The following is a 26,065-nucleotide window of genomic DNA, read 5'->3' as shown; positions in this document are numbered from 1 at the left end:
ATGCAAATGTTCTTTTGATATCTAATTTTACAGCTTTTTTCTTTTTTTTTTTTTTTTTCTACTTTTGATGGGAACCTGTTTATACTGAAACCGCTGTTGCTTGATGTAAAACAGTGCAGAGACTTCACATGTGTCATTATTTCTGCTAAGTTTCTCTGTGGCTCTTCCACATGACATAACCTAAGTTACTGACATGGGTTAGGTAATATAAAGAACACCAGTACTTGTACAGTCTGTGTGCCTAGGGCTACATATCGGTGACCTGCTTTAGCCTTTGTTGCCTTATTCCTTTCCTTTATTACTAGCCCCAAAGCCCAGATAAAGGAGGGAAGATCCGGTTCCACATGCTATAACTGGTGTTACTATTTTTATGAGAGTACATCTGTCTCCTTGAAATGTGCTTACTTGCACTTGCACGTGCTTGGAAGTTCTTTGCAAGTGCCTGAAAGTTTTTTTTAAATCTTGACAAGATTTGCCAAAACTGAAGAGCGTGGAACTGGTTTTCCGGTGCTTAAGGAACAGCAGAGCCCTTGCTGGTTTGATGTTGGACTGTGTAGCACAGTATCTGTGCCTGCTTGCATCTTTTTCTCGACTTTGCCATCATGGGAAGTGGTTCATTCATGTTTCAGGAATCTCATATTCTGAATTTCCTGATTCTTCTGAAATTGTGCAAGTGTTTCTCCACTCCTAGAGAAGGTGGCATTAAGACTGATAAACATGCAGGAACGTGAAATAAATCTTTAAAGGGGAAAAAATACCTTGAAGTTGCCTTTTTCCCCTTGTTGCACGGTTTTGCAAGTAGAGAGAAATTCCATGTGGTTTACTTACAGGATTCATTACTTGGCCTGCAACTGCTTCTGCTAAGAAAAGGCTAACGCTTTCAAAGTTGGACATAAAAGTTAGGTGTGTAAAACAGTATTGCGGCCCTGAATAATTATCTCCATTGTTCAACGCCCGCAGCCCTTCCTAAAATCATTCATTGCACAGGATTATTTTTTGACGTAAAAATCAATGAGTTGCATAGCTGAGTACTGTTATTTCAGCGTATGTAACTTTTATTGTATAACTTGAGCTGCGATGTTAAGCGGTTAGGACAGGAACTGCATTCTCCTTTGCTTGCCTTGAATCCCATAGAGTGACTTTAATCAATAATGGATCAACTAATTCATTATTAGAAGTTTCTTGAGTTTTCTTGCTACCAGCACAGCAGAAACAAATGATACTGCTGTTCCCTTTTCCCTGTCAAAATACAGCAAGGGAAGGTCAATGAATATTGAATTAATTATGCTCCAGGTTTATGAAACTGTCCAGTGTTATTAAGTCACGACATATTTCCTTGGAACATGCATCGCTTTCTCAGTGTCTGCTTAACAGGAGGATGAATGGGGATGTGCATGCACATGCGTGTGTAGATTGTTTCTTCTGTATCCCGTGCCTTACTTCAGCATCAGGTAGCAAAACAAGTCAGTTCTTCATGCTTTTGCTGTGCTTGGTCTATCGCTGAAGAATACAGAACACACCAACAGATCAGAAAATGCTGGCAGCAGTAACTCTAAGCCTTCTCTCCCACTTCCTAAATGCAGCTGAAGTTTCAATTCTGTGGGAATTGATCCTTCTTCCAGTTAGTAGGTAGGCTTTATAGAGAGCCATTTGGTTTGCTCTTGGATTTTGTCACTTGTTTGCTGCTGGCCTGTGACAACATACTACCCGATAGCTGGTTGGCGTCCAGGTTATTCCAGGTTAACAGAAAGTTTCCTCTGCTTAGCTCTGCAGTAGGGCTTGGTTGCTACAAAATGCCAGGTGTTCCTGTAATAACTCTTTAAAAAAGAAAAATGCTGCATAACACCAGCTTGTTATTTAAAGATAATGTACTGAACTTCATTTTCAAAATGTGATGGCAAGCTATCTAGCTGGACCTGTGGGTTACCTTGGGTTTCAATTGTGTTTTTTAATTTTAATCACTTTAATTAGAATATGGAAAGCTGAAAAAAATTGCAATAGAGCATTTTCTGCGCACATTTTAAAAGGGAGTGAATTTGAGAAACAGATCACTTAAATTCGTTTAAGGACTTTGAGTGTTGACATTTCAGTTCTTAAATAGAGTACTCGGGTGGGGGAATCCTGATAGCCCAAAGATGACTCGTTTGGTTTTTGCAAGGGAGAAGTCCATACTTCTAGCGTTACAAGGAGTTACTGTTAGCATTGCAGGAAGGTACTAACTTAAAAAAAAAGAAAAAAAAAGGGGGGGGGGATAATGACTTTCTGTAGTCTACAGAATGTTTGTAACAGATTCCAAAAACAATGTCGTAGCATACTTCATTGTTGTACGTAAAGGCTGAGGCTTTTGTATCGCAGGGTAAACCTTCTGTTCCCCTATGTAATGGGAATGTAGCTCTTCTGAAGAAAATGAATACTTGCCGAAAATGCTGGACAACTTTACTAATTGTCCCTGTGTGATCAAGGGTTCCAACTGAGTTCAATATATTGAACTTGAGTGTTGTTGTAAAGTTCCCTCATAATTTACGAGACCAATTTGCAAAAGAGTGTAAAAGTGAAAGATGTGTATTTTCTAGGAACAAGAAAAGCGCCCTACTTTGGTTTACGTTGGTTCTGATGAATTACTCTTCCCCTTTGTGGTGCTAAAGTCGTGCCACTTTTTTTACTACCTAGAAGTGACTACGCTGACAAGGGCATGTTACAAAGACGTGGTATAAACAGTACAGGTATGTACTGTTTGCCTTTCCTGTTGTAAACAGCACTTGAATTTCATGTCTAAGACTTCTGTCGTCTTTATGGAAGACAACAGACTGAGCTTATTACGGTCCTCTGAGTATTGTAACGAGGAGATGGATTGTAACGCATTTTCAGGCACCTGTGTGGCAAGAAGCCTCTTTAAAGAAACTTATTCCTAAACATCCACTTTAGGAAGATGTCTGCCTTCCTTCAGCTTTGCAGTGTAGGAAGACTGGCTTTCTGGATTACTGTCCTACCACATTGAGTTTTTAACCTCACAGCTCTCCCCAGGATTATTTCTAAACTGTGAGTATTTGGACTGCTCTCTACTAGATATGACACACAGATCATGTTATTAAGGAAGTTGTTAGAAGTATTTAATTTGCAGATTACAAATGCACCCTCAAGAATTTGTGTGTGGGGTGGGGGGAAATGTGCAAATTCACTTTCACGTGGGTGTGTTTAAGCTTCTGCAAGGGTGCTGGCTATTCGTTTGGACCTCTTGGGCTGTAAGAACCCAGATCAAGGAGCAGGTGCCTTTTCATTAGTGCTAACTGGGAGCAGCGTAAGACCCAGTCGAACGGATTGTTTTACCTCTCTAGTCACCCTCTCACAGTAAGATACTCCAGCTGTTGCTTATAAGGATTTAGATTTAAGTTCCTGTGCATGATGACAGAATATTTGTACCGTATGTTAGCAATTAACGTCAATGCTTTCTTAACCATGGACCAGTGTGATCGCACCTGGATCTGTTGTTATGGACTCTTCAACTTCCTCTATCAGTGCTGCTGTACTGTAACCTCGGAATGGCAGCGGTGGGTCGGTGGAACTATGCTGCTTCTCTGTAGGATGAACTTCCCAAGTCTCAGAGTTGTACTTCTTTCTCCTGTCCTGCTTTAGACCCTTTCATTGGGATCTGAATGAACTTGCTCAAATCTCTGAATTAATCTGCTTTCAGCATGATGTTTTGCAGTTCGGATGCTTGTCTGTGATTGTACTTGGTGTGAAAGAAGATGGTGAAATACGATGGTTGCAATCGTATTCCTCAGGTGGCTGCTTTACTCCTTGTGGCTTGCTTCAGTTAAGAATACCTTTTGTGTCCTTCCTATGGGCTTTTTAGCTCTTGCTGCAGCAGCTCATGGATTTAAACTGAAAGGTCTTGAGTTCAAACTCCGTGACTGATTACTCATGCTATCATGTTATAAATCCTAGTAAACCAGTAGGAAGCAAAGGAATGCAGAGTTAATCTGAGTATAAATGCTTGAAGCATGTGTGCCATGTTCCTTTCCAAAAAGTAGCCTGACTTTTATGCTTCTGTGCCTGCGTATCTCGGCATAAATAACTCTAGCAACCTTTTGGTACTTTGGATGCTTTCCAGTGGAACAAAGTAGTGTGGGTGATGCCCTTGGTCTTGAGTAAAGTTCTGACCTCCTAGCTTGTGATCAAACTGATAGGCCAGTGTGACGTGTTTTGACAGCACAGAATAACCAAGGCCTTCGTTGCTTCCGGTTTTTGCAGATAGTTGCTTAGAAATTCATTTTAACTGTTCTTTCTCTAGGAAGGAATGTCTTCTAGGTGTTAAAACTGATTTGCCTTGAAACTAACTTTCATTGTAGCTTTTCTGTCTTAATTTGTTTCAGGTTTGACCAGAAGAGCTGTTAGTGTACACATGCAAGTTCTGAAGGGTTTTTGAAAATACTAAGGGAGTTGATTTTAGCAGGAACATGTTAGAAAACAAGCTCTTAAAAAGGCAAATGGTTCTGTGAGCAGCAGAGCTGATGAAACCTACTTTCTGCCAGATTGATGTCCTGTGTTATCTTTCTCCTGCTTCCTTCTGCAGTGCCTCCCCTGTCTTCTACCTCTTTCGCTGGCCATGAGGCAGCAGGTGCCGTGGCTGGGGTTGGAGCTCTGTACTGATTGACTGCTACCTTTTGGAGAGGTTAAGATGTGAGTTTTAATACCTGCCTTTCCTACAGATGTTGACTTGGATGCCTTTCTCCTTCCAGCCGCTCATTATATTGGGGTGGGACCTTTAAGGAATTTGGTTATCCTCGAGTCTGCTGTCAAATGTGACTGAAGTTAGCCAGCACTTTGAAGAGCAACGAGCTGAGAGAGTAATCAACAAGAAACTGCCATGAAAGTAGTTTAGAGGATTCTCTATGAACTATTCTTGGATAGAAGAATTGTAAGAGAGTTTCCCTTGCACAGTCCCCCTCCCCTGCCCCCCGCCACCAGTTTGTCCATCGGTTTCACTTGGAGCTCCTTCCTACTCTCTATTTCCTTGCTGTGCAGGGCCTCCAATCTGTCTGATATGCAAGGACACATGCTACAATGTAGAGACAGAAGTACTGGAGCACTGAGCTGCAACCAGGGCCTGAACTCTTTCCAAGCATTATACTGGGAAATGCTGTAAGGAGAGAAACTTTCAGAAGCCGCTTTTGCCTAGAGGTTGGACTAGATGAGCTCCTGAAGTCTCTTCCAACCAAAGTTATCCTGTGACCCTATTCATAATTAGGGCAGCATGTTTACACTAGGACAAGGGGTGAGCAGGTAGATCCAAATTCCAGTAAACTGCCTGCTTTAAACGAACTCTGTACTGCTTGTTGAGTTTGACCAGTGCACCTTGCTTTTACTGGCTTGTGTTGGATAGGTTTTTTTTTAGTTTTTTTCTTTTCTTTCCATTTGTATGTTAAATCTTTGTGGAGAAACGTTTGGAGTTGACCTTTTTTAAAGCAACTGAGTAGTCTTTGGTTTGAGATACCAGGTGCCTATTTGTGAAGTGAGTTACTTATTTTGAAGGGATCAGAATGGTCTGTCAGTTTAATGCTGAAAGAAGTGGCAGACTTAAGCGTCTTTAGAAGTTTAATATGTAGGGATATCGCACAAAGAAAAGCATAGTGGATGGAACCTGGGCTGAAATAAGTCTTTGCTCTATCCTTTTCAGTGTTATGGCCACCAACACTAAAGTTTACAGAGTTTGTGGCCTTTTAAACAGGAAGTCTTGATATATTTTTAAAGTAAATGTTGAGGGTTTTGGTGTATGTGGTTTGGAAGGGGAAAACAAAAATCTCTGCCTCTCTTCTTAAAGCTGTTGTATTTTCATCTTTGAAAGTTTTGACCATATAGAAACCTGACTTCAAAAAACAACCCCTCCCTGCCCTAAACTTCCCAAATCATAAGTTTCACACGTACTCCCCAGTATTTTTTTCTTCTGCTCGTCTGTTTCCAGATTTGCATCCTGTCAACCAGCTAGATACAGTTGGTTTCCTGAAACTATTCATCTAGTCACTTGATATATAATATTGCCCTCAAATATTGGATGGGACCTTAGCATTTTAAATGACAAATAAGTGATGTATTATAGGTGCACTGATATTTCAAGCTGTAGATTACCCTATCAAGTTCTGGGAAAAGTACGTTCTTGTCAAAAATTATTAAAAGTCAACCTGCCTCTCAGGATTTTCTAGATGCAAAGAAAATTTTATCTTTCTCATTATGAAAACACTGACTGTGGAGGATAGAGGCTTGATGTGATTGTTTTTTCAGCTAACAAGAGTTCCTTCATGTTTGAAGGAGCTTAGTTTTGTTTTTGAAGTCATGCAGTTTGGCAAAACTTCTGTCTCCTTCCTTTGAGAGAAGTTACCAAAAGAGGCCTAATTCAGATTACTTATGAATTGCAAGGGCCTAAAAGGTTGGTAGTGGGATTCTTTGTGCAAGAAATCTCTTCTGAGATTATTTTGCAGTTATTTTGGCAGTCTCTTCAAGTTATTTTGTTCTCCTCCAGGCAACTCTGTGATATCCTAACAAAAGCCAATTAAAATCCTCTGTAGAATTTTTACAGTGCACTGGACATGGACTCAGTACAAAAACAAGCTTTTTCCTCTTAAGTAATCCGGTTTTGGGTGTCCAGGACCATCTCCCTCTATATGCTTTTTTCCCCTACAATGTTTCTAATTTTTCCCTACTTTTCAGTGAGCAGGTTAGCTGAGAGATAGACACGACCAGAGTGTAACTACATATGAAATAGGAAGAATATCCGATGCTTGTGAAAACTGAGATGAATTTGAACTCTCGTTTTATATTGTATATTCAGTGGTCTGTTAACTATTAAAGACAAATTTTATGAAGATAACTTTTCTCTGATTGGCACTGGTCTGTCTAGCTTCTTATCTGCAGGGACTATTTCAAGGGTTGTACGAGCTATATCTTAAATGATGAGCTCAATCAGAATTGTAATTTTTATATTTCTCTCTTTGTATAAGAAAAATATGCATTTATTTTTCTCTTTTCTTGGGGGGAGGTGAAAAGTTGCTTTAAGGAAAAGGGTCGGACTGATACTTCGTGTGCATATCTGCCAGCATCTTGGCAGAAGTTCTCTCCTTTTAATCAAAAAATTCAGTAACTAGCATGTTCAGAAACGCCTTTGGAAGTGTATTGGTTTTTCCTGTAACATAGAGAATATTGTCTGTCTTAGGTACTTTTATTAAATAGAATATGGGTTATTGGGGTAGAGAAAACGTAGCCGAGACACTGACATCAGTGTAGTGGGAGTGCTGTGCAGTGATGTAGCTGATCCCCAGTCATGATGTGAGACGTGATCCGACGACGTGTAAGGGAAACACCTTTTCAAGTCCGTAGATGCGCAAGATAGACCTTGTCTTATTGAACCAAAATTGCAGCGGGCAGAAAAGCATGGAAATGTTTTCTGAAAACAAACCTGAGAGAGAAAACTGAAGAGCTCTTGAAAGGATATGCTGATAAGTGTTTCCCATGCTTGGACTCAGTCAGTTATCTTTGAGGTATTGCAGTCATGTTCCTCAGGTGACATACGTTCTTTTCTGTTTCAGACCAAATTCAGTTGCCCAGGAATATGATTGAAAACAGTATGTTTGAAGAAGAGCCCGACGTGGTTGATTTGGCAAAAGAGCCTTGCTTACATCCCCTGGAGCGCGAGGAAGTGGAGTATGAGCCAAGGAGCTCCCGGCTCTTGGTGCGTGGCCTTGGAGAGCATGAAATGGATGACGATGAAGAGGATTACGAATCATCGGCAAAATTGCTGGGGATGTCCTTCATGAACAGAAGCTCGGGTCTCCGGAATAACATGGCTGGCTATAGACAAAGTGCGGACGGATCCTGCTCGGTGCCCTCTACAAGGACCGTGGTGGTTTGCACGGTGGTTGTTGTGATTGCAGTTTCAGTAATAATGGTGATTTATCTTCTTCCCAAATGTACCTTTACCAAAGAAGGCTGCCGTAAAAAAAATCATACAATGGAACTAATATACCCTTTGGCAACCAATGGAAAACTATTTCCATGGGCAAAAATTAGACTTCCTACTGACGTTGTACCGCTGCATTATGATCTTGTCTTGCAGCCAAACCTGACCACTCTGAAATTTGCAGGTTCTGTGAAGATAGTGGTTAACGTCATCCAGGTAACTTGGAAGATTGTACTTCACAGCTCAGGACTTAATATTACCAAGGCAGCCATTACTTCAGCAGGAGGGAGTCAAGCAAAGCCAGTTGAATTCCTGGAATATCCACTGCATGACCAGATTGCAGTCATGGCTCCTGAGGCTCTCCTTGTAGGACAGAATTACACCCTCAACATAGAATATTCGTCTGATTTATCAGATGCCTACTACGGTTTTTACAAAATTTCTTACAAGGATGAGAATTCTAAGCAAAGGTATGCCCAGAAACGCTTTTCATTTCTGCTACTCCTGTAGGTTGTGTTCATGCGCGTGTCTGAATTTGGTAACTGTGCTTTGAGAGAGATAACAAGGCTTGACACCCGCCCCCCCCCACCCCCCCAGCCTTTGAATTTTTTGATCTTTACAATTAATCTCTATAGGACAAAACGGATCTTTAATCTCCTGTTGGTTGACACTTTGCGTTGTTGACGCTTTATGCAAAGACCGGTTGTCAGGGAGGGAGACGTTATCCGTGATTACAGTCAGCATTACCTGAAAAACTGTCTTTTGTGGGTACGTTCATTAAGGCAGGGTAGCCTCTTTGTCAGTCCAGTGCGGTTTTCTGTACTTGCAGATAGCTATGGTGTGTTTTTTGTTGTTTTTGTTGTGGTTTTTTTTTCCCCTCTTTGCAGACGTCCTTGGCTGTTAGATAGGGACAGGACTGTGGGGATCAGTTCTTCTTACCAAGAAGGCTAATGAGAGTAGCCCCCACTCCACCCGCCTCAAGAGGGGCTGTAGGCTGATCATAGAGATAACATTGTGTCCTAGTTAGAACGGAACAGTCTATGCAGGTCTTCTAGGAGCAGAGACGGACACAAAAAATGAAAGACTGGAAAGAGTAGTCTGGATCAAGTTCAGACTCCCTTCGCTGAAAGGAAAGTAATCAAGAAGGGTCTACAAAACAGCTGCTAAATAAAGTAAGGATATAAACGCTTAACAGCTTGCTCTAAGAAACGCTAAGACCTAAAGTTAAAAAAAACAAATGATGGGGGGGGTGTGGGAATGTAACACTGGGGAAGAAGTAAGAAAAAAGTGTTACCAACATTACAAGTATCTGCTACCGCAGTGAGTTTGTGTGAAAACACCCAAAGCATTAATAAGTAGATTTTGTTCCCTGAAAAGGGAATGCAGAATTTAGTATTAATCCCCACCAGCCTGACCTTTTACAAATTGACAGTGTAGGCTTGAAATTATCCTCTGGAGAGAGGATCACACTGGGGTTTTATTTATTTTCGCTGACTTAAAACAAGACTGTTCGTTAAGCTGTCATTAGCTTTCTTCAGTGATACTCCTGGCAAAATAAAGCAGAGGTGTGGGGAAAATTGGTCATAATTTTTTTTCTCTCCAATGAGCTCCTATCACTATCCTCCATTTCTGCTTGGATTATTGCTTAAAGATAGCTCATCTTTTAAAAAAAAAAAAAAAAAAAAGGCAAAACAAAAAGCTACTTGGTGTCAAGATGATTTCCTAGACCATTAGGAAGCTGCCCAGAATAAGGAAGAAGCGTTCCTATTAGTTTACTCTTTCAATAAAGATACAGTAAACATTACTTTAGATTCAGCAGGCCTCTCTCTTAAGCACTAACAAGAGACTTTTAAACCAAGCGGCAAATATCTTTTCTAAAATCTACTCACAATTTACCTTTAAAGCTCCCTTTGAATAGATCAAGTGTGTCTGTGACATACTGCTGAAGTGTAGAAAAAGCATGCACATATTTGGAAACAACTGGTGCTGTCAAAACAACTGATGTGTTCAGAGGAACTGGAGAGCCTAACCTGGTTCTTAAACTGATCCGTAACTGAGATAAAAGCAGAAACTTCCTTCCCTCCTGCATGTTGCTGTTGGCCCTTACACCATGTAGTCTGGGGGGCTTGCTTTAGGGGATCAAGCATTTAAAGAGAGAAACCTGGGCTGAAGGATTACCGATCTGTTCCGTTGGCCTGTGTCTCTAACTGACGAACGTGGATCTGTCTTACTGAGGTGCAAACAGGTGACTGTTCAGGAAGAAAATGCTTTCCGTAACCTTTTCATAAGAGGCTTGTTCCTGAGAATACAGTAAAATGTTCCAGTGTGTGCCTGATGACTGGGAATAATCCCTTGTCATTTGGGAAATCACCGATAGCCTCGTTACTCTGGCATCATAGAGAAAATGCTAAAGGTTGTCTTACTGTCACGGGAATGCTTCTGATAATAAAGAATCACAAGGGGTAGATTACATCGGAAGAACGTTTCCACAGGATGAAATGAAATGTTGTCAGAGCTAAGTAGCTTATCGCAAACAGTGCACGACATGCATTACCATGAAATATGAAGCGAAATGAGAGTAGGAATGCAGTAAGAGTCCTTGCAGTAAGAATGCAGAAGGAAAAAAGGCTTAAAGCATTTTAAATATCCTCCTCTTTGAGTTTCCATATTTCTTCCTACTCTGATGTAGCTGAAGCTCTAAGTTTTTTCCTTATTTGTACTGTAGTAGAAAGAGGATGTGTAAGTGTTGGCCAAGATTGAAGGAAAAAAAAAAAAAAAAAACAACAGACCTGCCACTGGTGTGATGGGTGTGGTTTTTTTTTTTTTATTTTTGTCCCCCTTCAGTGCAGCGGTGCCTACTTTTATTCAGGGAGAAGATGTAGTACACCTTTTAACTTGTGTATTTTTTGGTAAATCCTCTTCAGATGACTCTGCTGCTTACATGTCTGTTGCCTTGCCTGCCCCTTTTATTTCCAGGGGCTGTATCTTTGTATGCTTAATGTCAGTGGTTTTAGAAATACAGGCCATTACAAGGACACCTGTTTTTATTACATTTTAATGTAAAACCTGAGCTATCAAGTTGCTATTGCAACTTGAAAAAGATTTTCTTCTAGACTAATTTCTCTTTTCTTTTTGAAGAGTTTTTTTTTTGTGTTGCAACAAAAGTAGTAAAATCTGTCAACTGGCAGGATGACTCACTATTGCCACATGCAAGTGATTTAAAAAAAAAAAAAAAGCACAAGTTGAGCCCTATTTCTGTTTTTATGCAAAAAGGTTCCTTGTTTTTTTTTCCCCCTTGTGTGCAATCTCAAGGTAAAGGAAAGAATATGAAACTTGCGACATCCCCTGTTGGTGAGAGGGGAGGAAAAGAGTAAGGAATCAAAAGTGGAATCGGAGGCAAATTGTAGGATTAGGCAGCCACGTGACTCCTCAGAAAGCTGCAGGTCCAAAAGCATTGAAGTGAAAATGTGTAATAAGTTCTTGCTCTCCACGATGCAAGAAAAGGTGTGTGGGGGGGGGGGGGGCCGAAACAAAAACAGCAAAGCTTGTGGTCAGTTTAGCAGTAAGTTTTTAAAAAAGCAGTGATTGGAACTGCTGTTCTCTCTACTATTTAGCCTGTAATTAGACTCGAATGGGCAAACTTCTTGTTGAGCTCCCAGGGTTGTCTTGCAGGAGCAGAATTCAACTCAGAGAAGCCCTCTAGGAAAAGCCATGGTTTCTGCAGCTAGTTAATACCAAAATACTCAAGAGCGGGAGGGAACGTGCACCTCTGGGAGATGGAAGTTGTGTTCCTCTGATAAAACTAGCTGTTGGATCAAAGGCAGAACAGTGCACGGGCTTAAACAGCATCCGTCCCCTAGCCAGCAAGGGGAACAGGGAGATGGTCAGATGAATTGTGGGAGCAGCTGCAGAAGGAGGCTCAACGGTTAGGTGCAGAAGCTTCCTTGTGTCTTTTCTGCCACTGAGGTTTTAAAACTTTAATTATAGTGGGCATGCCTACTAAGTGAATTTTTCAGTCTGCTTTAAGTTTTGTTCCTTCTTACTTGAGGGGCTTATAGCTAATTGGCTTATATTTTGGTGACTGTTTTGTGATTGTGGTGTTCCAGGTATAAGCTAAGAAAGCAAAAAACAGCCAAGCAGGTGAACCCTCAAATAAACAAGCTGCCTTTTTTTTTTTTTTTTTTTTTTAAACCTTTTGTTTATAATCCTAATGAAACATTTAGTCTGACTAGACCAACCCAGTCATCTGCCGATAGGAAAAGTTCTGCCATATCAAGCTATCGAAAGTTTTTGTAGAAAAATGACTGTTCTATAACGTACAGAAACTGACTTTTCTTTTCATAATTTTTAATTTGCTCTTCCCTACTCTCTTCATTAGGTGGTTTGCAGCAACTCAGTTTGAGCCTCTGGCTGCAAGGTCTGCTTTTCCATGCTTTGATGAACCAGCATTTAAAGCTACCTTTCTAATCAAGATCAAGAGAGATGAGCAACTTTCCACCCTGTCAAATATGCCGAAGGTACTTATTTTTGTGGAGGATTTTTAGTAGTGCTATCCTCTGTGTAATCTCTTTAAGTGCTTTGCATTATGTTTCTGTTGTGATAATATCCAGCGGGTTGACTTGAGCGGGTAAGCTATAAACTGTATGACTTTATGAAGAAATGACCATCTCTTCCTCAAGGGCTTGAACTAAGTAGCTTTATAGAGGAAACCGTTTAATGCACTGCATAACGTAGGGATGTTACTGTAGGGACAGTTGAACGGCTACAGGAGGGATTCCTGTTGCATGTAAATGTATCACTGTCTATAAGGATTTTTGTTGTTGGCTGCAACAATCTCAAACGACCTTAAGAAATTGTTCTGAGGTTTCCATGCTTGCTGAGACTGCACATGTGCAGAAGGGTGGACTATATCCATCAGTAATATGTGTACCCGAGGAACAGTCTGTGAAAGGGATGCCTGGTCTGGAAGGCTGTGCGTTTAAGCTTCAACAAAAGGAAGTAGGGTATGAATAGGGACTCAGCTCTGAAATTTGAATGGGGGGTCTGAAGTCCCATCAGCTAGACCCTTGCAGCCAAAATCTTGTAAGAGTGTATCTGCATTTTATGTTGACCGTTAAGCCTTTGGAGATACCTTTAGAGAAACAAAATTCTTTTGGATAGTCTAGCGAGACTAACTCATTACCTATTCTGCCTCTGAATGAGGTCCCCTCTCATCAAAACCTTATCAGCATTTGTAACCTGATAGAAACTCATTAATGATGGTATTACTCTAACCAGTAATGGAAAAAACTACGTGCTTGGTGTTGGTGGGACATGTATGTACACAGCGCAATTAGCGTTCCAGAAGGCTGTCTTAAGGCTCAGGTGCTGATGTAGCTGTCCTGTTTTTGAAAACCAAGCTCATAACTGTGCCCATGTGAAATAATCTCTTGCTCATAGTGGGTGAATATGTAAGTACATGGGTTTGTGGTAATTCTCAACCAATGCTTCTGTAGGATTGCAGCACTGGTTTCCAGCCCTAAGAGTATTTTTATTTGCTGTTTATTTTCTTCACTGAAAGGATTGCAATACAGACTTAGCTGGACGACTCTCCTGTATTATGTAAACAAGGAAGGGTGCTAGCTCACTTTCCTCTGCTAGGAGCTGGATGTGAGTGGCTTGAGGCAGCTTTCGTAAAACTGCTTCGTAGTTTTTCATTTATAGAAAGCAAATCCATGATTTAACATTGTGGCATGCGTGAAGCAGACATTGCTGAACCAATTGCAAATAGTTGCTAAAAGTCTATTCCTTTCTTAAGCATACCTTCCACAAATGGTGAGTCCTCTGCAAGACACGTTTGCCACCCAAAATAGTTTTCTTTTTTCCTCTTCTGCTGCTCTGCTTTACCAGCATAGACTTTCATAGAAAGTTGTTCCATAACTTACTGCTACTGTGATCTTTACGTCTGCTGTTTGTTCTCTAGCTCATGGGCACGATTATAAGGAAGATGAGGAACAATACTCCGTGACAGTTTTCGCTCCAGTTGGGTCAGACAGAATTATCTGATATACCCTTAACATCTAGCCCCTTGGCTGCCAGCTTGGCTGAGAATGACTGGCAGATGGAGTGGAGGGGAAAATAACCATCCGTTCTGCTTCAGCTGTGGTTGGCTAGCTAAGAAAATAGGTTGGGGTTGATTCAAGAGTCTTTGCAGAGCAGGGAAAATTTCATAAAGTTAAGTAGAAGATGTGTATGGCAAGCTTTTATTCCCAGATCCTGTTGCTGTTCTACGGAAGAGGGTGATCCTTAAAATCACATGTCTTACTACAACTCTTTGCTTCCTTCTGGAAACGTCCTCATTTAGGGATTCTTATTTCCCCTTCAGAGGCTTGACCTGAGAAGCATTACCTGCCTGCTGTCTTTTAGGATATCTGTAAATGCCCCCTGCTGTTGGTGGTAGCCTTGTCCAGAAGAAAAAGCAATGGCTCTCACTACAGCAGCAGGCATGCCTGCTTCCTTGCCTTTCTCCCACCCAATGAGGTGGTACATCCCCACCAACCTGCCTTCTTTGGTAAACGCTTTGTTTGGTTATTTAATCTAGTCACTCCATTGGCTTCCCTGTCTTCTCCCTTGAGGTCTCGCAGATTTCCTATCTTTTGTGCAAGGCGTTTGTTCAACTTTGTGTGGACAGGAAGAAGTCATCTGGGGAACTAGTGCATTTGTTTGTGGCATCGGGCAAGGCTATGGGAGTTCAAGTTGTATCTTCCTGTAGATTTGCAAGTGGGTCATCTGATGCCGTGCACGGCGAGTGTCAGCAGCTATGAGCAGCGCTTTCGGCCTTCCCGATAGAATCTGCAGAGAAGCTACTTGGAGTTGCAGTTCCGTGTTGCCGAGAATTGTGGCTGGAATTCAGTGGCTGGTTCAACAAACGCGCCTGAAAGGGAAGCTCTGAATTTCTTTTTTAGTGAATTTCTTGTCTAGTTGTCTGAAGATCGTCCTGCGATTAATCTGGAACTAGCTGCCTCCCACAGCCTAGGGACACGTAAACTAACTCTGAGGAAGAAAGATTTATTTGCCTTACTCTTGGAACCTCCCATAACTTCTACCTTGCATTCCCAGTCACACAAAACATGCATCTGTGGGGCTCTGTGCTGAGGAGGGAGCTGTTCCCCACCCCCTCTGTCCCTGCTCAACTGGGAAGGCTGTTACGGAGCAGCTGGGGAGCCCTCTTGGTGCTGTCAGAGGGTACTGACGTTGTATACTTGACGTACACGCGCACCGCAAGTTGTCATCCACTTGGAGAAAACCTATTGAAGAGCTGCCTTTGCTGTAAGATCATTAACGCATCTCTCTCTTCCTCCGCTTACGTGCAAGTTTCTAGCTTTTCTTGCTGCGGAGTAGCATTCCTTGCATTGCTTTTGCAGTATTGTTTACAAGGAGATGGGAAGCCATCTGAAAATAGAGGTTTGGGAAATGTGACCTTGTAACCATTCTCCTTGTCGTGAACAGTGGGAGGTATTGTGCCTTTTTATCATTTTAAGCATTGATATTATGAATTTTCCCTATTACCTGCTTTAGCTATATAATTAGCTGTTCCTGAACTGGAAAGAAAGACTGCTTCCCTTGGTTTCAGCATGGTGCCGTAGGTAGAATAATTCTTCAAATGGTTAACGTCACTCCTGCACCCTAAATTCCTTTTGAGATGACATGAGGCCTCTTGTGCCTCTCTTTTTGGCTTTTTCATTCCTGCCATTGTTTGCCATACCATTTGCATTAGCTGCAGATCCGCTTCTTCCTGTTCTGCTCAGTTACCTGCAAGTGCTATAGGTACAAGCTGCTGCACTTCCTTCAAACTGAGATGCCTGCTACCTTCCTGTCTTGTCAGCCTTTTCCATCAAGGGGTTGTTATCTCTCTTGCCTGCGTTCTGTCTTGCTGCATAGTGGAGTCTCCTTCCCTGGAGATATTCAAAACCCGTCTGGATGTGATCCTGGGAAATATGCTCTAGAGGACCCTATTGGAGCAGGGGGGTTGGACTAGATGATCTCCAGAGGTCCCTTCCAACCTAAACCATTCTGTGATTCTGTGATTCTTGCTACCTGACCTTTCTCCTGACATCCTGTTTGTCCATTCTTCTCGTCTGCAGAATCTGTTGAGATTTTTATGGTGAGATGTTTAAAAGCACATTAAAAATTATCATCTCCTCTTTTTCTGTGTTTTTTATCTCTGCTTTAGAATTTGTTTGTGCCCTTATCTGTGTGATTAATCAAGATTTGAAAAGCTTCCAGTTGTTGAACAAAAAAGAAATCAAAAAGAAGACGTTAGCAGGAGTGAAGTTGTGTGAGGATCAAGCACTGATCCTCAATTCAGAGGAACAAGTCGGGTTTAATTAAAACTTATCAAGAAGTAGTAAGAACATACAGAGCAAGTGAATTGATGCTTTTGCTAATGCATAAACAGTACATTGAAAACGATTACCTTACACTCATCTGTGTTTATACTGCAAGCAATTTTGTTGTTTTTGTTGTTTCCCTCCCCCCAGCTCCTTATAATTTCATACTGTATAATTCTTCCTTTTGCTGTACTTACTCGTGACTTCCAAACGTGCAGTCTGTTAATGGTTCAGAAGTGGTGCCCTTGGTGTTACGCAGTTTGTCAAGAAAACTTGCTCTCCCTTGCTTGTGAATTACAAGAAAATCTTCTTAATCCAATTTCTGTGTTTCGTACAGTCACCAAAAAAACTGTAGAGTTTGTGCAAGGGTGTCTGAAAAAGTATGCGTCCTCAGTGACGTTCCTTGCATCAGTGAGTTCTCTTGTAACAGTACTAACGCTTTACATACAAAATTTTTTTTCTTGGCATGTTTTTATGATTAATTTCACGTTTGTCCCTGATCCTACAAGTGTTCTTGCACTTGCCGAATTCTTAAATTTTATGCTTAGCCTGGAGTGAGTGAGTGTTAGGTAGCATGGTCTTCCAGTGCAATACTGTAGCTGACAGGAGTGAATTGATTCCTGGATGCATAAAGAAAGAAATAACAGATGTGAATGAGAGGATCATATTGTGCAGAAGTATAACGTTGCTGAGATCAGTACTAGGATAGGCCCACTTCTAAGAGTAAATACTTACTCTTAGAAGCTCTCTTATGGGAGGGGGGGAGGGGGGTACAAATTCCCCTGTAATAGCTGTCGGTCCTGGGAGTGCTATGCTGGATGGAGAGACTTAAGAAGATGAGGCTTTTTAGTTTATCCATGAGAAGGTTAAAGGGTGAACTTTGTCGTAGTCTGTGGATACCTGCATGGGCAGGAGATCTTAGAGGCAAGCCTTCTCAACTAGCATGTACACAGCTAGTATGGCAGCATAGAGTGGCTGACTCAAATTCAGGCTAGAAGTAAACTGTTGTGTTCTTGAATTTGGGTTTTGGGGAGGGGTTTTATTATTATTTGTTAACAAGAATAACTGACTTTGGAAACCATGTATTTGCAGCCACAGTAGATAGGTTATCTCCCCTTTATGAAGGAGAAGCTGTAGTAAAGACACAAGTTACGGATTTACTGAAGGAGTTCAAGAATGAAATTCTGTTCATATGCAGAGAAAGCATTATATTAGGTTCATATACAGAGAAAGCGTTATATTAGGTTCATACACAGAGATCAGGCTAGGTGATTTTTATTGATCCATTCAGGCCTAAAAATCTAGTCTGTTTCACCGTTGCAGTTGAATGTTTCACAGCAGTTGGATGTTGATCACTTTTGATCTAAAACAATCTTGTATAGAAATAGCTTTTTTTTTTTTAATGTTCGTGTGTTTTTATTTGAGTAGAAGCACTTTCTGGGAGTAAATGATGATTCGTTTATAAAGCTTTATAAGAAAGCATATTAGGCTTTTATATTGGGGGCTTTAAGGGTGAACCAAAAGAGATACGAGGTTTCTCTGCAACAATGGAATTGTCTAGTAATGCTGCATAATAAAAGCTTGACAGTTACTTTTGGGGTAATGCTTAAATGTTCCAGGTCTCCTCAAGTTATTAAACTATGAGTAATTTAGATGTGGATTGTGGGTCTTGTCGATCCCATCGAATGATAAGCAGACTTGCAGAACATCTTTACTTCTTGGTCATAAGCTGTTGCTAGCCGCTTGTGAAGTAATTCTGTAACTTACCACTGACTGCTTGCGTGTCTTAGTCTTTTGTTGCTTGCAACAATAACAGTATTTTCTTTCTACCTGCAGGAAGCCACTACTCCTGTGACAAATGGGATTGTTCAAGATGAGTTTTTTGTGAGTTTGAAGATGAGCACCTACTTGGTAGCCTTTGTTGTTGCAGACTTGAAAAACATCAGCAGGGAAACTAATGGGACTCTGGTATGTTTGTTCCCCTCAAAGTATCCTCTCAAAAAAGCCCCTCCCCTCCAAAAAGCCTGCATGCTGTTTGCATCACGAAACCCTTTTTGCTGTATGAGTTCCAGGAGTGCTGCAGATATGCTCCTCTTTATCCTCAGGAGCCTGTTAGCTATATCCAGCCTCCCTCTCTTCCCCCTTCCCCCCCCCCCCCAAAAAAAAAAAAAGAAAAAAGAAAAAAAAAAAAAGCTCTGCAGTAGAGCAAATTCAGACCAATTTTAAGTCGATATTTACTCACTGGAATACACTGGTCTAATTGTTTTTTGTTTCGTTTTGGTGCCCTCCCCCCCCCCCCCCGATGTTCCGAGAATCAAATAATTGGTCTTGTTTAATCTTCGTCCTTTGCAGGGATTTGGTGCGCAGGGTCAGCGAGCAGTTCCTGCAATGTGTGCTTTTGCAGTAAATAAATTAAGAATGTGGTAATACTAAAAGATGCTCCTTAATCTTACTTATAAGAGGTGCAAGAGTTTCCTGTGAGCAGTCATTTTCATGGCTGTAGCAGGAACTGCCCCTTTGTGGTGATGTGTGGGAAGTGTCAGTACCTGTGCAGAAAAAGCCAGTTGAGTTAGTGCTAATAGAGCTTAAGAGGGAGAGGAAACTCTTTTCAAAAGCAGTACTGAGCATTGTTATCTTCTAGGCTAGCAAGATAATCTCATGGACTAAATATCTCTAATCCAGCATACAGAGGTAAAGCTGCTGGGTTTGTATCAACACGCTTTCCTTCTGACTTGGGCAAGTCATTGTAGTTACAACTTAGACTAAATACAGTTCATCCTACTAGCTTGAAAAACTGCATTTCGCCCTCTACCCTCGTGAGTACTCTTCAGCTCTTTAGTTAAACTCTTTCTTTCCTGGCAAAAGCATTTAGCCTGTCCTTTACCGAGGAGAATATTAGCCAGTGTACCAAAAGTTTCATGTTTGCAGAGAGGCTGAAGCAATTGTGTGTGTGATATGCTCTTCTGTGTTCCTAATAGTGAGCGTAACTTGCATGGATTGTCAGCGTTTTCACGTCAGTATTTTAGAAGTATTCATGGCAGAGTAAAGCATGTAAGAGGGAAAGGAAGACTGAATGATATATTGAGACTGAGGGAAGGTGGTTCCTACATGTGCCCTTCCTTCGTTCTGACTACTAGAAGCAGTAAAAGGTGAGGAGAATCACAGGGGTTTCTGAGCCCCCTAAGACTTAACCAAGCTAGGGAAGTCCAGCAGAGCTTAGAACGCACCCAGGCACAAGGGATCTAGCAATGTATAGGAGTGCTTATCAGCTTTACGAGAGACAGCATAAGAGTAATCACAGCAAGTCAGGCCAAAGTCTAGGTGGTGAGGTGTTCTGCTGCCAACAGTGAGTAATAGGCCAGGGGAGACTGAGACTGTAAGAAGAGGGCAGGCGTATAACGATGTTTTTCTAGAGATGTGGTCTCAACTTCCAGCAATTTGTGGCCTGCAGAGTCGAAGAATCTGAACTAACCAGTTCACGTAAAATAAGCTTATTGGCATGGCTGTTATAATGACAAGCTCAGGCTTAGAGTGTGTAAAGTTGCTTTGTGTTCATAAAGTAATAAGCTTTTTTCCCGACCCTGAAAGATTCCCACATGACTTTTTTTGTTTGTTTTTGAGCTTAAAATTTGCATCTGATAAGGTTTTGTACTTTCAGCAACACTAGATTAAATCTCTACTGGTACGTGCTTGGTTCTGATCTGCTCAGTAGTTAAAAGAGCACCCTATCTGTCTAGTTGAAATGTTGTTTGTTCCCTGACGCATAGCCTAGCAAGAGGGGGCCAAATTAAGGTTTTTGGTTTTGCTTTGTTTTAGTGGTTTTGTTGATTTGGGTGTGTGTGTGTTAGAGCTGAAAATAGAAAGGGGAACAGAAAAATTAGTCTCAACATATTTTGTGTATGAAAAGACATCCTAAATCTGGGTGAACAGGGATCTTATAATCTAATCAAAGTTCTTACTGTTGTAGCCACTCTGGTGTGAATGGAGGAGGACCTGAAATTCTCAACTTTTTTGAAAGCTTCTTACACTGAATCTAATGTGGCCCCTACCTTAGAGGAATGGATGAACTTGGTGGAAATCATTAGTCCTTGAATGAGTTTCTTGCAGATGGTATTAGTTTTGTCTTAGTGATACCTGAAAATTACAAATGAATCAAGGTTTGCCAGGAGGATCAGTTAATAACTCATGGGGTGTGGAAGGGGAAATGGATGAACTTCTGTTGGCGCAGGCCCTTCCTGAAGACCGTCCTAAAGGTGTCATAAAAGGGCCGATAGCCTTGCACTGTCTTTGCCTGCACTGCTGATAATTGGATAGTCTGTATGTTCTTCAACTGATAATAAGCTCTGGCAACAATCTTCAAAGACAGCTTGATAATCTGTGTTTGCATCTTGTGTCCGTCCCCCCCCCCCCCCCCCCCCCCCCCCCCCCCCAAAAAGTGTGCCCAAGAAATTGGTCCTGTCCGTTCTGGGGAGTTCTCTCTGCTTTTCTTTTCCTTATAGAGCTTTTGTGGCTGTACATTTTGAAATGTTTTCTCTTCTGTTTGGACTAGGTCTCCATCTATGCCGTACCGCAGCATCTAAACCAAGTTGGATATGCTCTAAACACAGCAGTGAAGCTTCTGGAATTTTATCAAAAGTACTTTTTAATAAATTACCCTCTTGAAAAATTAGGTAAGGCCTTTCTGACTTCCCTTTTTTTAAACAACAGGAAAAAGGAAGCTGTAATCAGTTCTGACCAATACAGGGAATTTTTCCTTTCTTTAAGAAGTGCTAACAAAGGTAGATAGCATAAAACATCCCTCAAATGAGGGGTACCTAAAAATTATTTTTAAAATCGACTAAATCTTCCCACGCTGGAAAACTGTGAGCTTTTTGACTCCAGATTGTTTAGATTTGTATGTGACATCAGAGGAAGAGTTCAGTTAAACATGATGCCCTTGGATAGGGAGATGCAAAATTCTCAGTCTGCGAGGCATGCGTACCTGTCTGTTATCTGCAACCTGACTTTTCTGTGTGTCGGACTGGGAGAGTTCTTAAATGCCAGTCTTTTAAGACTACCGCCTTCAGTAGTGGCAGGAGCAATTCCTGGTTACTTGTGTGCATGCAAGACCTTTTGACAAGGTTTGTGTACTGCTTTGAAGATGTTTGTCGCAGAGTATTGCTAGAGAAACATGGCTATAAATCTACAGGGCAGCTTCTGTGTTTGAAACATGAGCCACAGGGTTTAAATAATGAAGTTTTTAGGGCTTGTATGCAATGCCATAGGTAGACTTGAAATACAGAATTGTTTTAAATAAGTTTTCAATAGTAACAATAGCTTCTTTCAAATTTTTTCCAGATCTGGTAGCTATTCCTGATTTTCAGTCAGGTGCTATGGAAAACTGGGGCTTGATCACCTTCCGAGAAACAACTCTCTTATATGACAACAAAACCTCTTCAGCAAAAGATAAAAAGCTAATAACTGCAGTGATAGCTCATGAGCTGGCCCATCAGGTATTGGATTGGGGAGGAAGTCATTTAATTGCTTTAAAAAAAAAAAAAAATCCTCTCGCATTTTAATTCCCCTCCTGCTCTCGCTGTGACTATGGTGCATGTTATATCTGTTCAGAATGCTGTATTATTTCTAATGCAGAAGGCAGAGTGCAACTCTTTACGATCCACTTACTGAGGTGTTCATACAAAAGCGTTACTGTGGTTTTGACTAAACTCTTTTTGGCACGAGATCCTTTACAAAGCTGAGGATGAATGGAGTGTCGCTGTACTCATTTGATTACGTTATTTAATCGATTTTAGTGAGCATTTATCTCATTTATAGAGAAAAAGGATTATGTTCTTGGTCTGTCGTAGTGGTTCGGCAACCTAGTAACTATGGAGTGGTGGAACGATCTTTGGCTGAATGAAGGATTTGCCACTTTTATGGAGTACTTTGCCATGGAGGAGATTTTTCCAGAATTACATTCAGTAAGTACTTTATATGACTAGTCTTTTTGTATCTTCACCACGTTCTGTTTTTTAATACTGACCACAAAGGACTGATAGTTATGAACTCACACTGAAATTTACTTTGTGCCCCATTTGAATTACGCTATATTTCTTCTTCTTTGACACTTCAATGATATTAGAGATAATGTCTTTTTTTTTTTTTTTTAAATGAATGTTGGTTTTCTCTAACACTTGTTAGTGAAGAGGTAACTAGAAATGTGCAGAAGTGGTCTACGCACAATCTTTGTTTATGTTAGCTGAGATATTCTCTGCAACATAATGGTCATTAAAAGCTATGTCTGTGTACCAAATTAGAACTTAAAATCAACGTCCTGAAAGTCCAAACACGTTGTTGGCAAAGTTTGTCAGTTTTCACTTTTCCTAGTAGATTTAGGCAGCACCAGGGCTTTAGATTACCAAATATGCCTGGAGTCGTTCCTGTCTCGTCATCCTCTTGGTACGTGCTTGTGTCTAAACCAGTCTGGGGTTCGGAAACTGGGGACTTGATCTAATAACATGTTACGGGCCTACCCAGTGGATTCTGATAGCTTTGAATTACACTGATAGTACAAAGCGCTAATCCCACAAGTGCTTCTCTTTATAAACATGGGTGAAGGAACAGGAAACTTTTTGATGTAATAACCTAATGATGATTTAAAAACTTACTCAGGAACTGAGTGACCTAACTTTTCCGGCTATGGATAACATGAGGGCTTCAAATATAGCCTTTCACCTCTAAGGAGAGGACACCAGCTACTGTGGCAAAGTGGCTCTATCAGTGAATAAAGGCAGAGAAAGGAATGCTGGTGGGACTGAAGGGAGAGAGCAGCACAGAGACTAAATTTGCCTCCTGATATAAAGGTACTCCTCTAGGAGAGGAGAGTTCTAGGCTCTGCTTCCAGGACTGCTTATGCAGTTTGCGTTAGAGAGTCACTAGGTAAAAAGCCTAAGTGGTACTTCCGGTTTCCTGCACGCTCGTTTGGGCCCTTCTCAGCATCCTGGCTGCTCGTTAAGAGCTTTTCAGCATCTAGAAGGAACCTGGGCCGATAACTTGATTCGGTAAATTTCTTTCCTGGCGCTGGGTGTTTAAAAGGTTGTTCATTTGGCCTGAGTTTGTTAATTGTGTTGATGCCTGCCTGAAAGTGTGATTACGTAGATTCTTTTTGTTGGGCACATACATAGTGAGGGGAGGACACAAAACTGGTCTGCTGTTTAAAAAGGACACGTTTGTCATACAGCGTGCATGTGCTTCATTCGGAAAGCTGCCTGACAAACTGCCTTCACCTACATCTCACTTCACCACATGGTGGTGCCAAAAAGTGTTTTATTAAAAGTAAAAATTCACTCAGAACTTCTGCATTCAAAGAAAATAGCTCTAAAATGTTAACGTTTTTAAAGAGCATCTTGATTGTCTTATATGCTGGTGTGTGGGGTGGGGGTGTGGAGTTGGGTGTTTTGTTTTGTTTTTTCCCCTCTTCTCTCTCCCTGTAACGTGGTAAGATCCGCTCCTGCTCCGCAGAAGCTGTACAGAGAAGTAACGTGCTCAGCTTTCAATGAAATAGAACGTACAAATACCAGTATGATCAGCTTCGTTAATAGTAGTTTAAATTCCTAGTGTTTGGGGATGGGTAGTTCTGGTGACAACGTATTCATTTCAGATATCTTCATCCTAGAAGGAAAGACAGAAGTAACTTTGGTACTAGGATCATTAGATAAGATAGTGTTCACATTCACACAGACATCACTGTATAGTCAATACTGTCACTACAGGCTTCACTTTTTAACATTTAAAAAAAGGACTCCTTTAGTATGCTTTATAATCTTGGCTTCTCATAAATGGACTGAAAACATTTTGTGCCAGATCTGAAATTTGGTGGATACTTGCTTGTTTATTAGCTACATGTATTTTCTCTAGTGCTGAAGATATTTTTAGCTGGGACAAGGGCTTGAGGGTCTGGCTTACGGTGCAAACTCAAGATTTAGATTCCACTGCTAAAAATCCAGCAGGAAAAGAGTAGATGTCACAAGCGGTACCCTGACGATACTTTTGCTGCCTCCATTGGCAGGATGGTTAGCACGCTTTTCCTAAGAGCACAGAAGAGCAGGCTGCTATGCCAGATTAACGGAAGAGAAGGACAAAGACAAGTTTTATTATTCTTCTTGCCGTGTATGTTCTCGCTTCTCAGATACGTATAAAGGTTTCTCTTCTAGGATGAAGATTTCCTAAATCTGATTTTCAAGGCTATGATGAAGGATTCCTTGAACTCTTCGCATCCACTCTCTTCCACTGTTCAGTCTTCAGAACAGATTGAAGAAATGTTTGATGCGCTTTCTTATATAAAGGTAACTTCAAAAAATCTTTGGAAAGTGATGAGCCATAGTAAGTATGGATGTGGGACTGTGAGTAAGTAGGCATATGCTGACAATTGTTTTGGGGTAGTTTGCGCATAGCACCAACAGTCTTGTTCCTGAGGATGTTTCCGTAATGTTTCTGAGCAGCTACATAATCTTTCATTAGGAAAATATTATCTGCACATATCTGGGTGCTTACATAATATTCTTCTGCTTGGTGCGTGCTTCAGCACAGAAATAAAATACTCCAGAAAGCATACAAAGGGACATGGTGGGCAAAACAAAATGTCCAACGAGCGATATAGTCTGTCTCTGATAGCAGACTGTAACAGATGCTTAAGAAAAAAGGCACGCATCGAAACAGTTTGTCCTCTTCGTAGTCTCCCTCCTTTTAAAAATCAACATTTTAGATAGTTCCTGAGGTGGAGATTTGCATCTGCAATTTCAGTGTGACAGCATACCTGGTTATCTGCAACCTGATTATATCTGTTTTCAGTGTACAGCGAGGTTTGTACGTGAAGTTTCTTTTTAAAGCTTTGCTGTGCCTTACTCAGAAAAACATGATGAGAGCAAATACTTGTATTTGCCAAATTCTGACTTGTATTGGCTCAGTCTTTAGATACGGCATCCTATGCTTTTGGGAATATTGGAGGAAAGCCTTCTCTCTTTTTCTGGGTTCTCTCTCATTTTTTCATGCAGTTTATATGTTTGTATTGTCATCTAATAAGAAACCTTGGAGACAGCAAGTGCTCACTTGAAAATAGTCTAATGCTGCATCTTCCTCTACTCTGTGCAAGGCAGCTCCCCCGGCTGGTTTTGTTTCTCCTCCCCCTTTTTTTTTTGCAAGACTTAACAGCTCAGCGTGTTGTCTGGCATCCCTTGGTAGTCTGAGAAGCTGAATAGAGTACTTACAGTTGTGATGTGCTTCTGCTTTTCTCTTGTTCTGTTTTCTGAAGTACAAGAACAGAGCTGTGTGATTTTCAGCTTACCCTTGCCTGCAAAACGGATTTGTTTTCAGTCCCTAAAAAGGGACTACGTATGTCAAAAGACATGACGTATTTCATTCTTCAAAGAGGCAGTTGCGGTCTCAAGTAGTTCCCTTTTTTGGGGGCTTCTGAAAGCTACAAGCCTTGCACAACTGCGCTTTTAGCGATGTAACTTAAGAGAGAAATTTGTCACTCTCTGACCAAAGCTCTGTATAATTTCAGTAGAAGTATTCTAAAAGTGATGGGACCAGAGTTTCAGTCGATTAGTAAAACATTACGTTAGGCCGTTTCTACTAGCTTACTGCTATCAAATCTTTCTTAAGGGTCTTTGTGTGCACGTTCTGGAGGGAGATGTAACAACCTAGCTCTTTAAGTTTAGGAGGTAAAGACGTTTTGGCCTTGCGCTGTAAGAAACAGGTTTCTCTT

At 41.1% G+C, this 26,065-nt stretch overlaps 1 protein-coding gene across 2 annotated transcripts in view; it reads left to right on the top strand.

Annotated features, from left to right (window-relative positions):
- The window catches only part of LOC138064695 (leucyl-cystinyl aminopeptidase-like), a 60,571-nt gene that overhangs the window by 16,757 nt on the left and 17,749 nt on the right, over positions 1-26,065 (top strand). Inside the window, exons 1-8 of one of the 2 annotated variants that reach the window (XM_068928459.1) lie at positions 4,555-4,680; positions 7,581-8,421; positions 12,330-12,468; positions 18,157-18,288; positions 20,870-20,990; positions 21,658-21,812; positions 22,167-22,280; positions 24,513-24,644. In XM_068928459.1, coding sequence (XP_068784560.1) covers positions 7,604-8,421; positions 12,330-12,468; positions 18,157-18,288; positions 20,870-20,990; positions 21,658-21,812; positions 22,167-22,280; positions 24,513-24,644 — 1,611 coding nt within the window. In that variant the 5' untranslated portion in view covers positions 4,555-4,680; positions 7,581-7,603. Of the gene's footprint in view, positions 1-4,554; positions 4,681-7,580; positions 8,422-12,329; positions 12,469-18,156; positions 18,289-20,869; positions 20,991-21,657; positions 21,813-22,166; positions 22,281-24,512; positions 24,645-26,065 lie in introns of those variants that run through there. The other variant, XM_068928458.1, reaches the window with a different exon arrangement.

The sequence above is a fragment of the Struthio camelus genome, chromosome Z (assembly GCF_040807025.1).
Source record: "Struthio camelus isolate bStrCam1 chromosome Z, bStrCam1.hap1, whole genome shotgun sequence".
In the NCBI taxonomy this organism is placed as follows: domain Eukaryota; kingdom Metazoa; phylum Chordata; class Aves; order Struthioniformes; family Struthionidae; genus Struthio; species Struthio camelus.
The sequence above is the reverse complement of the archived record's forward strand: the minus strand, read 5'-3'. Positions and strand labels throughout refer to the sequence as shown.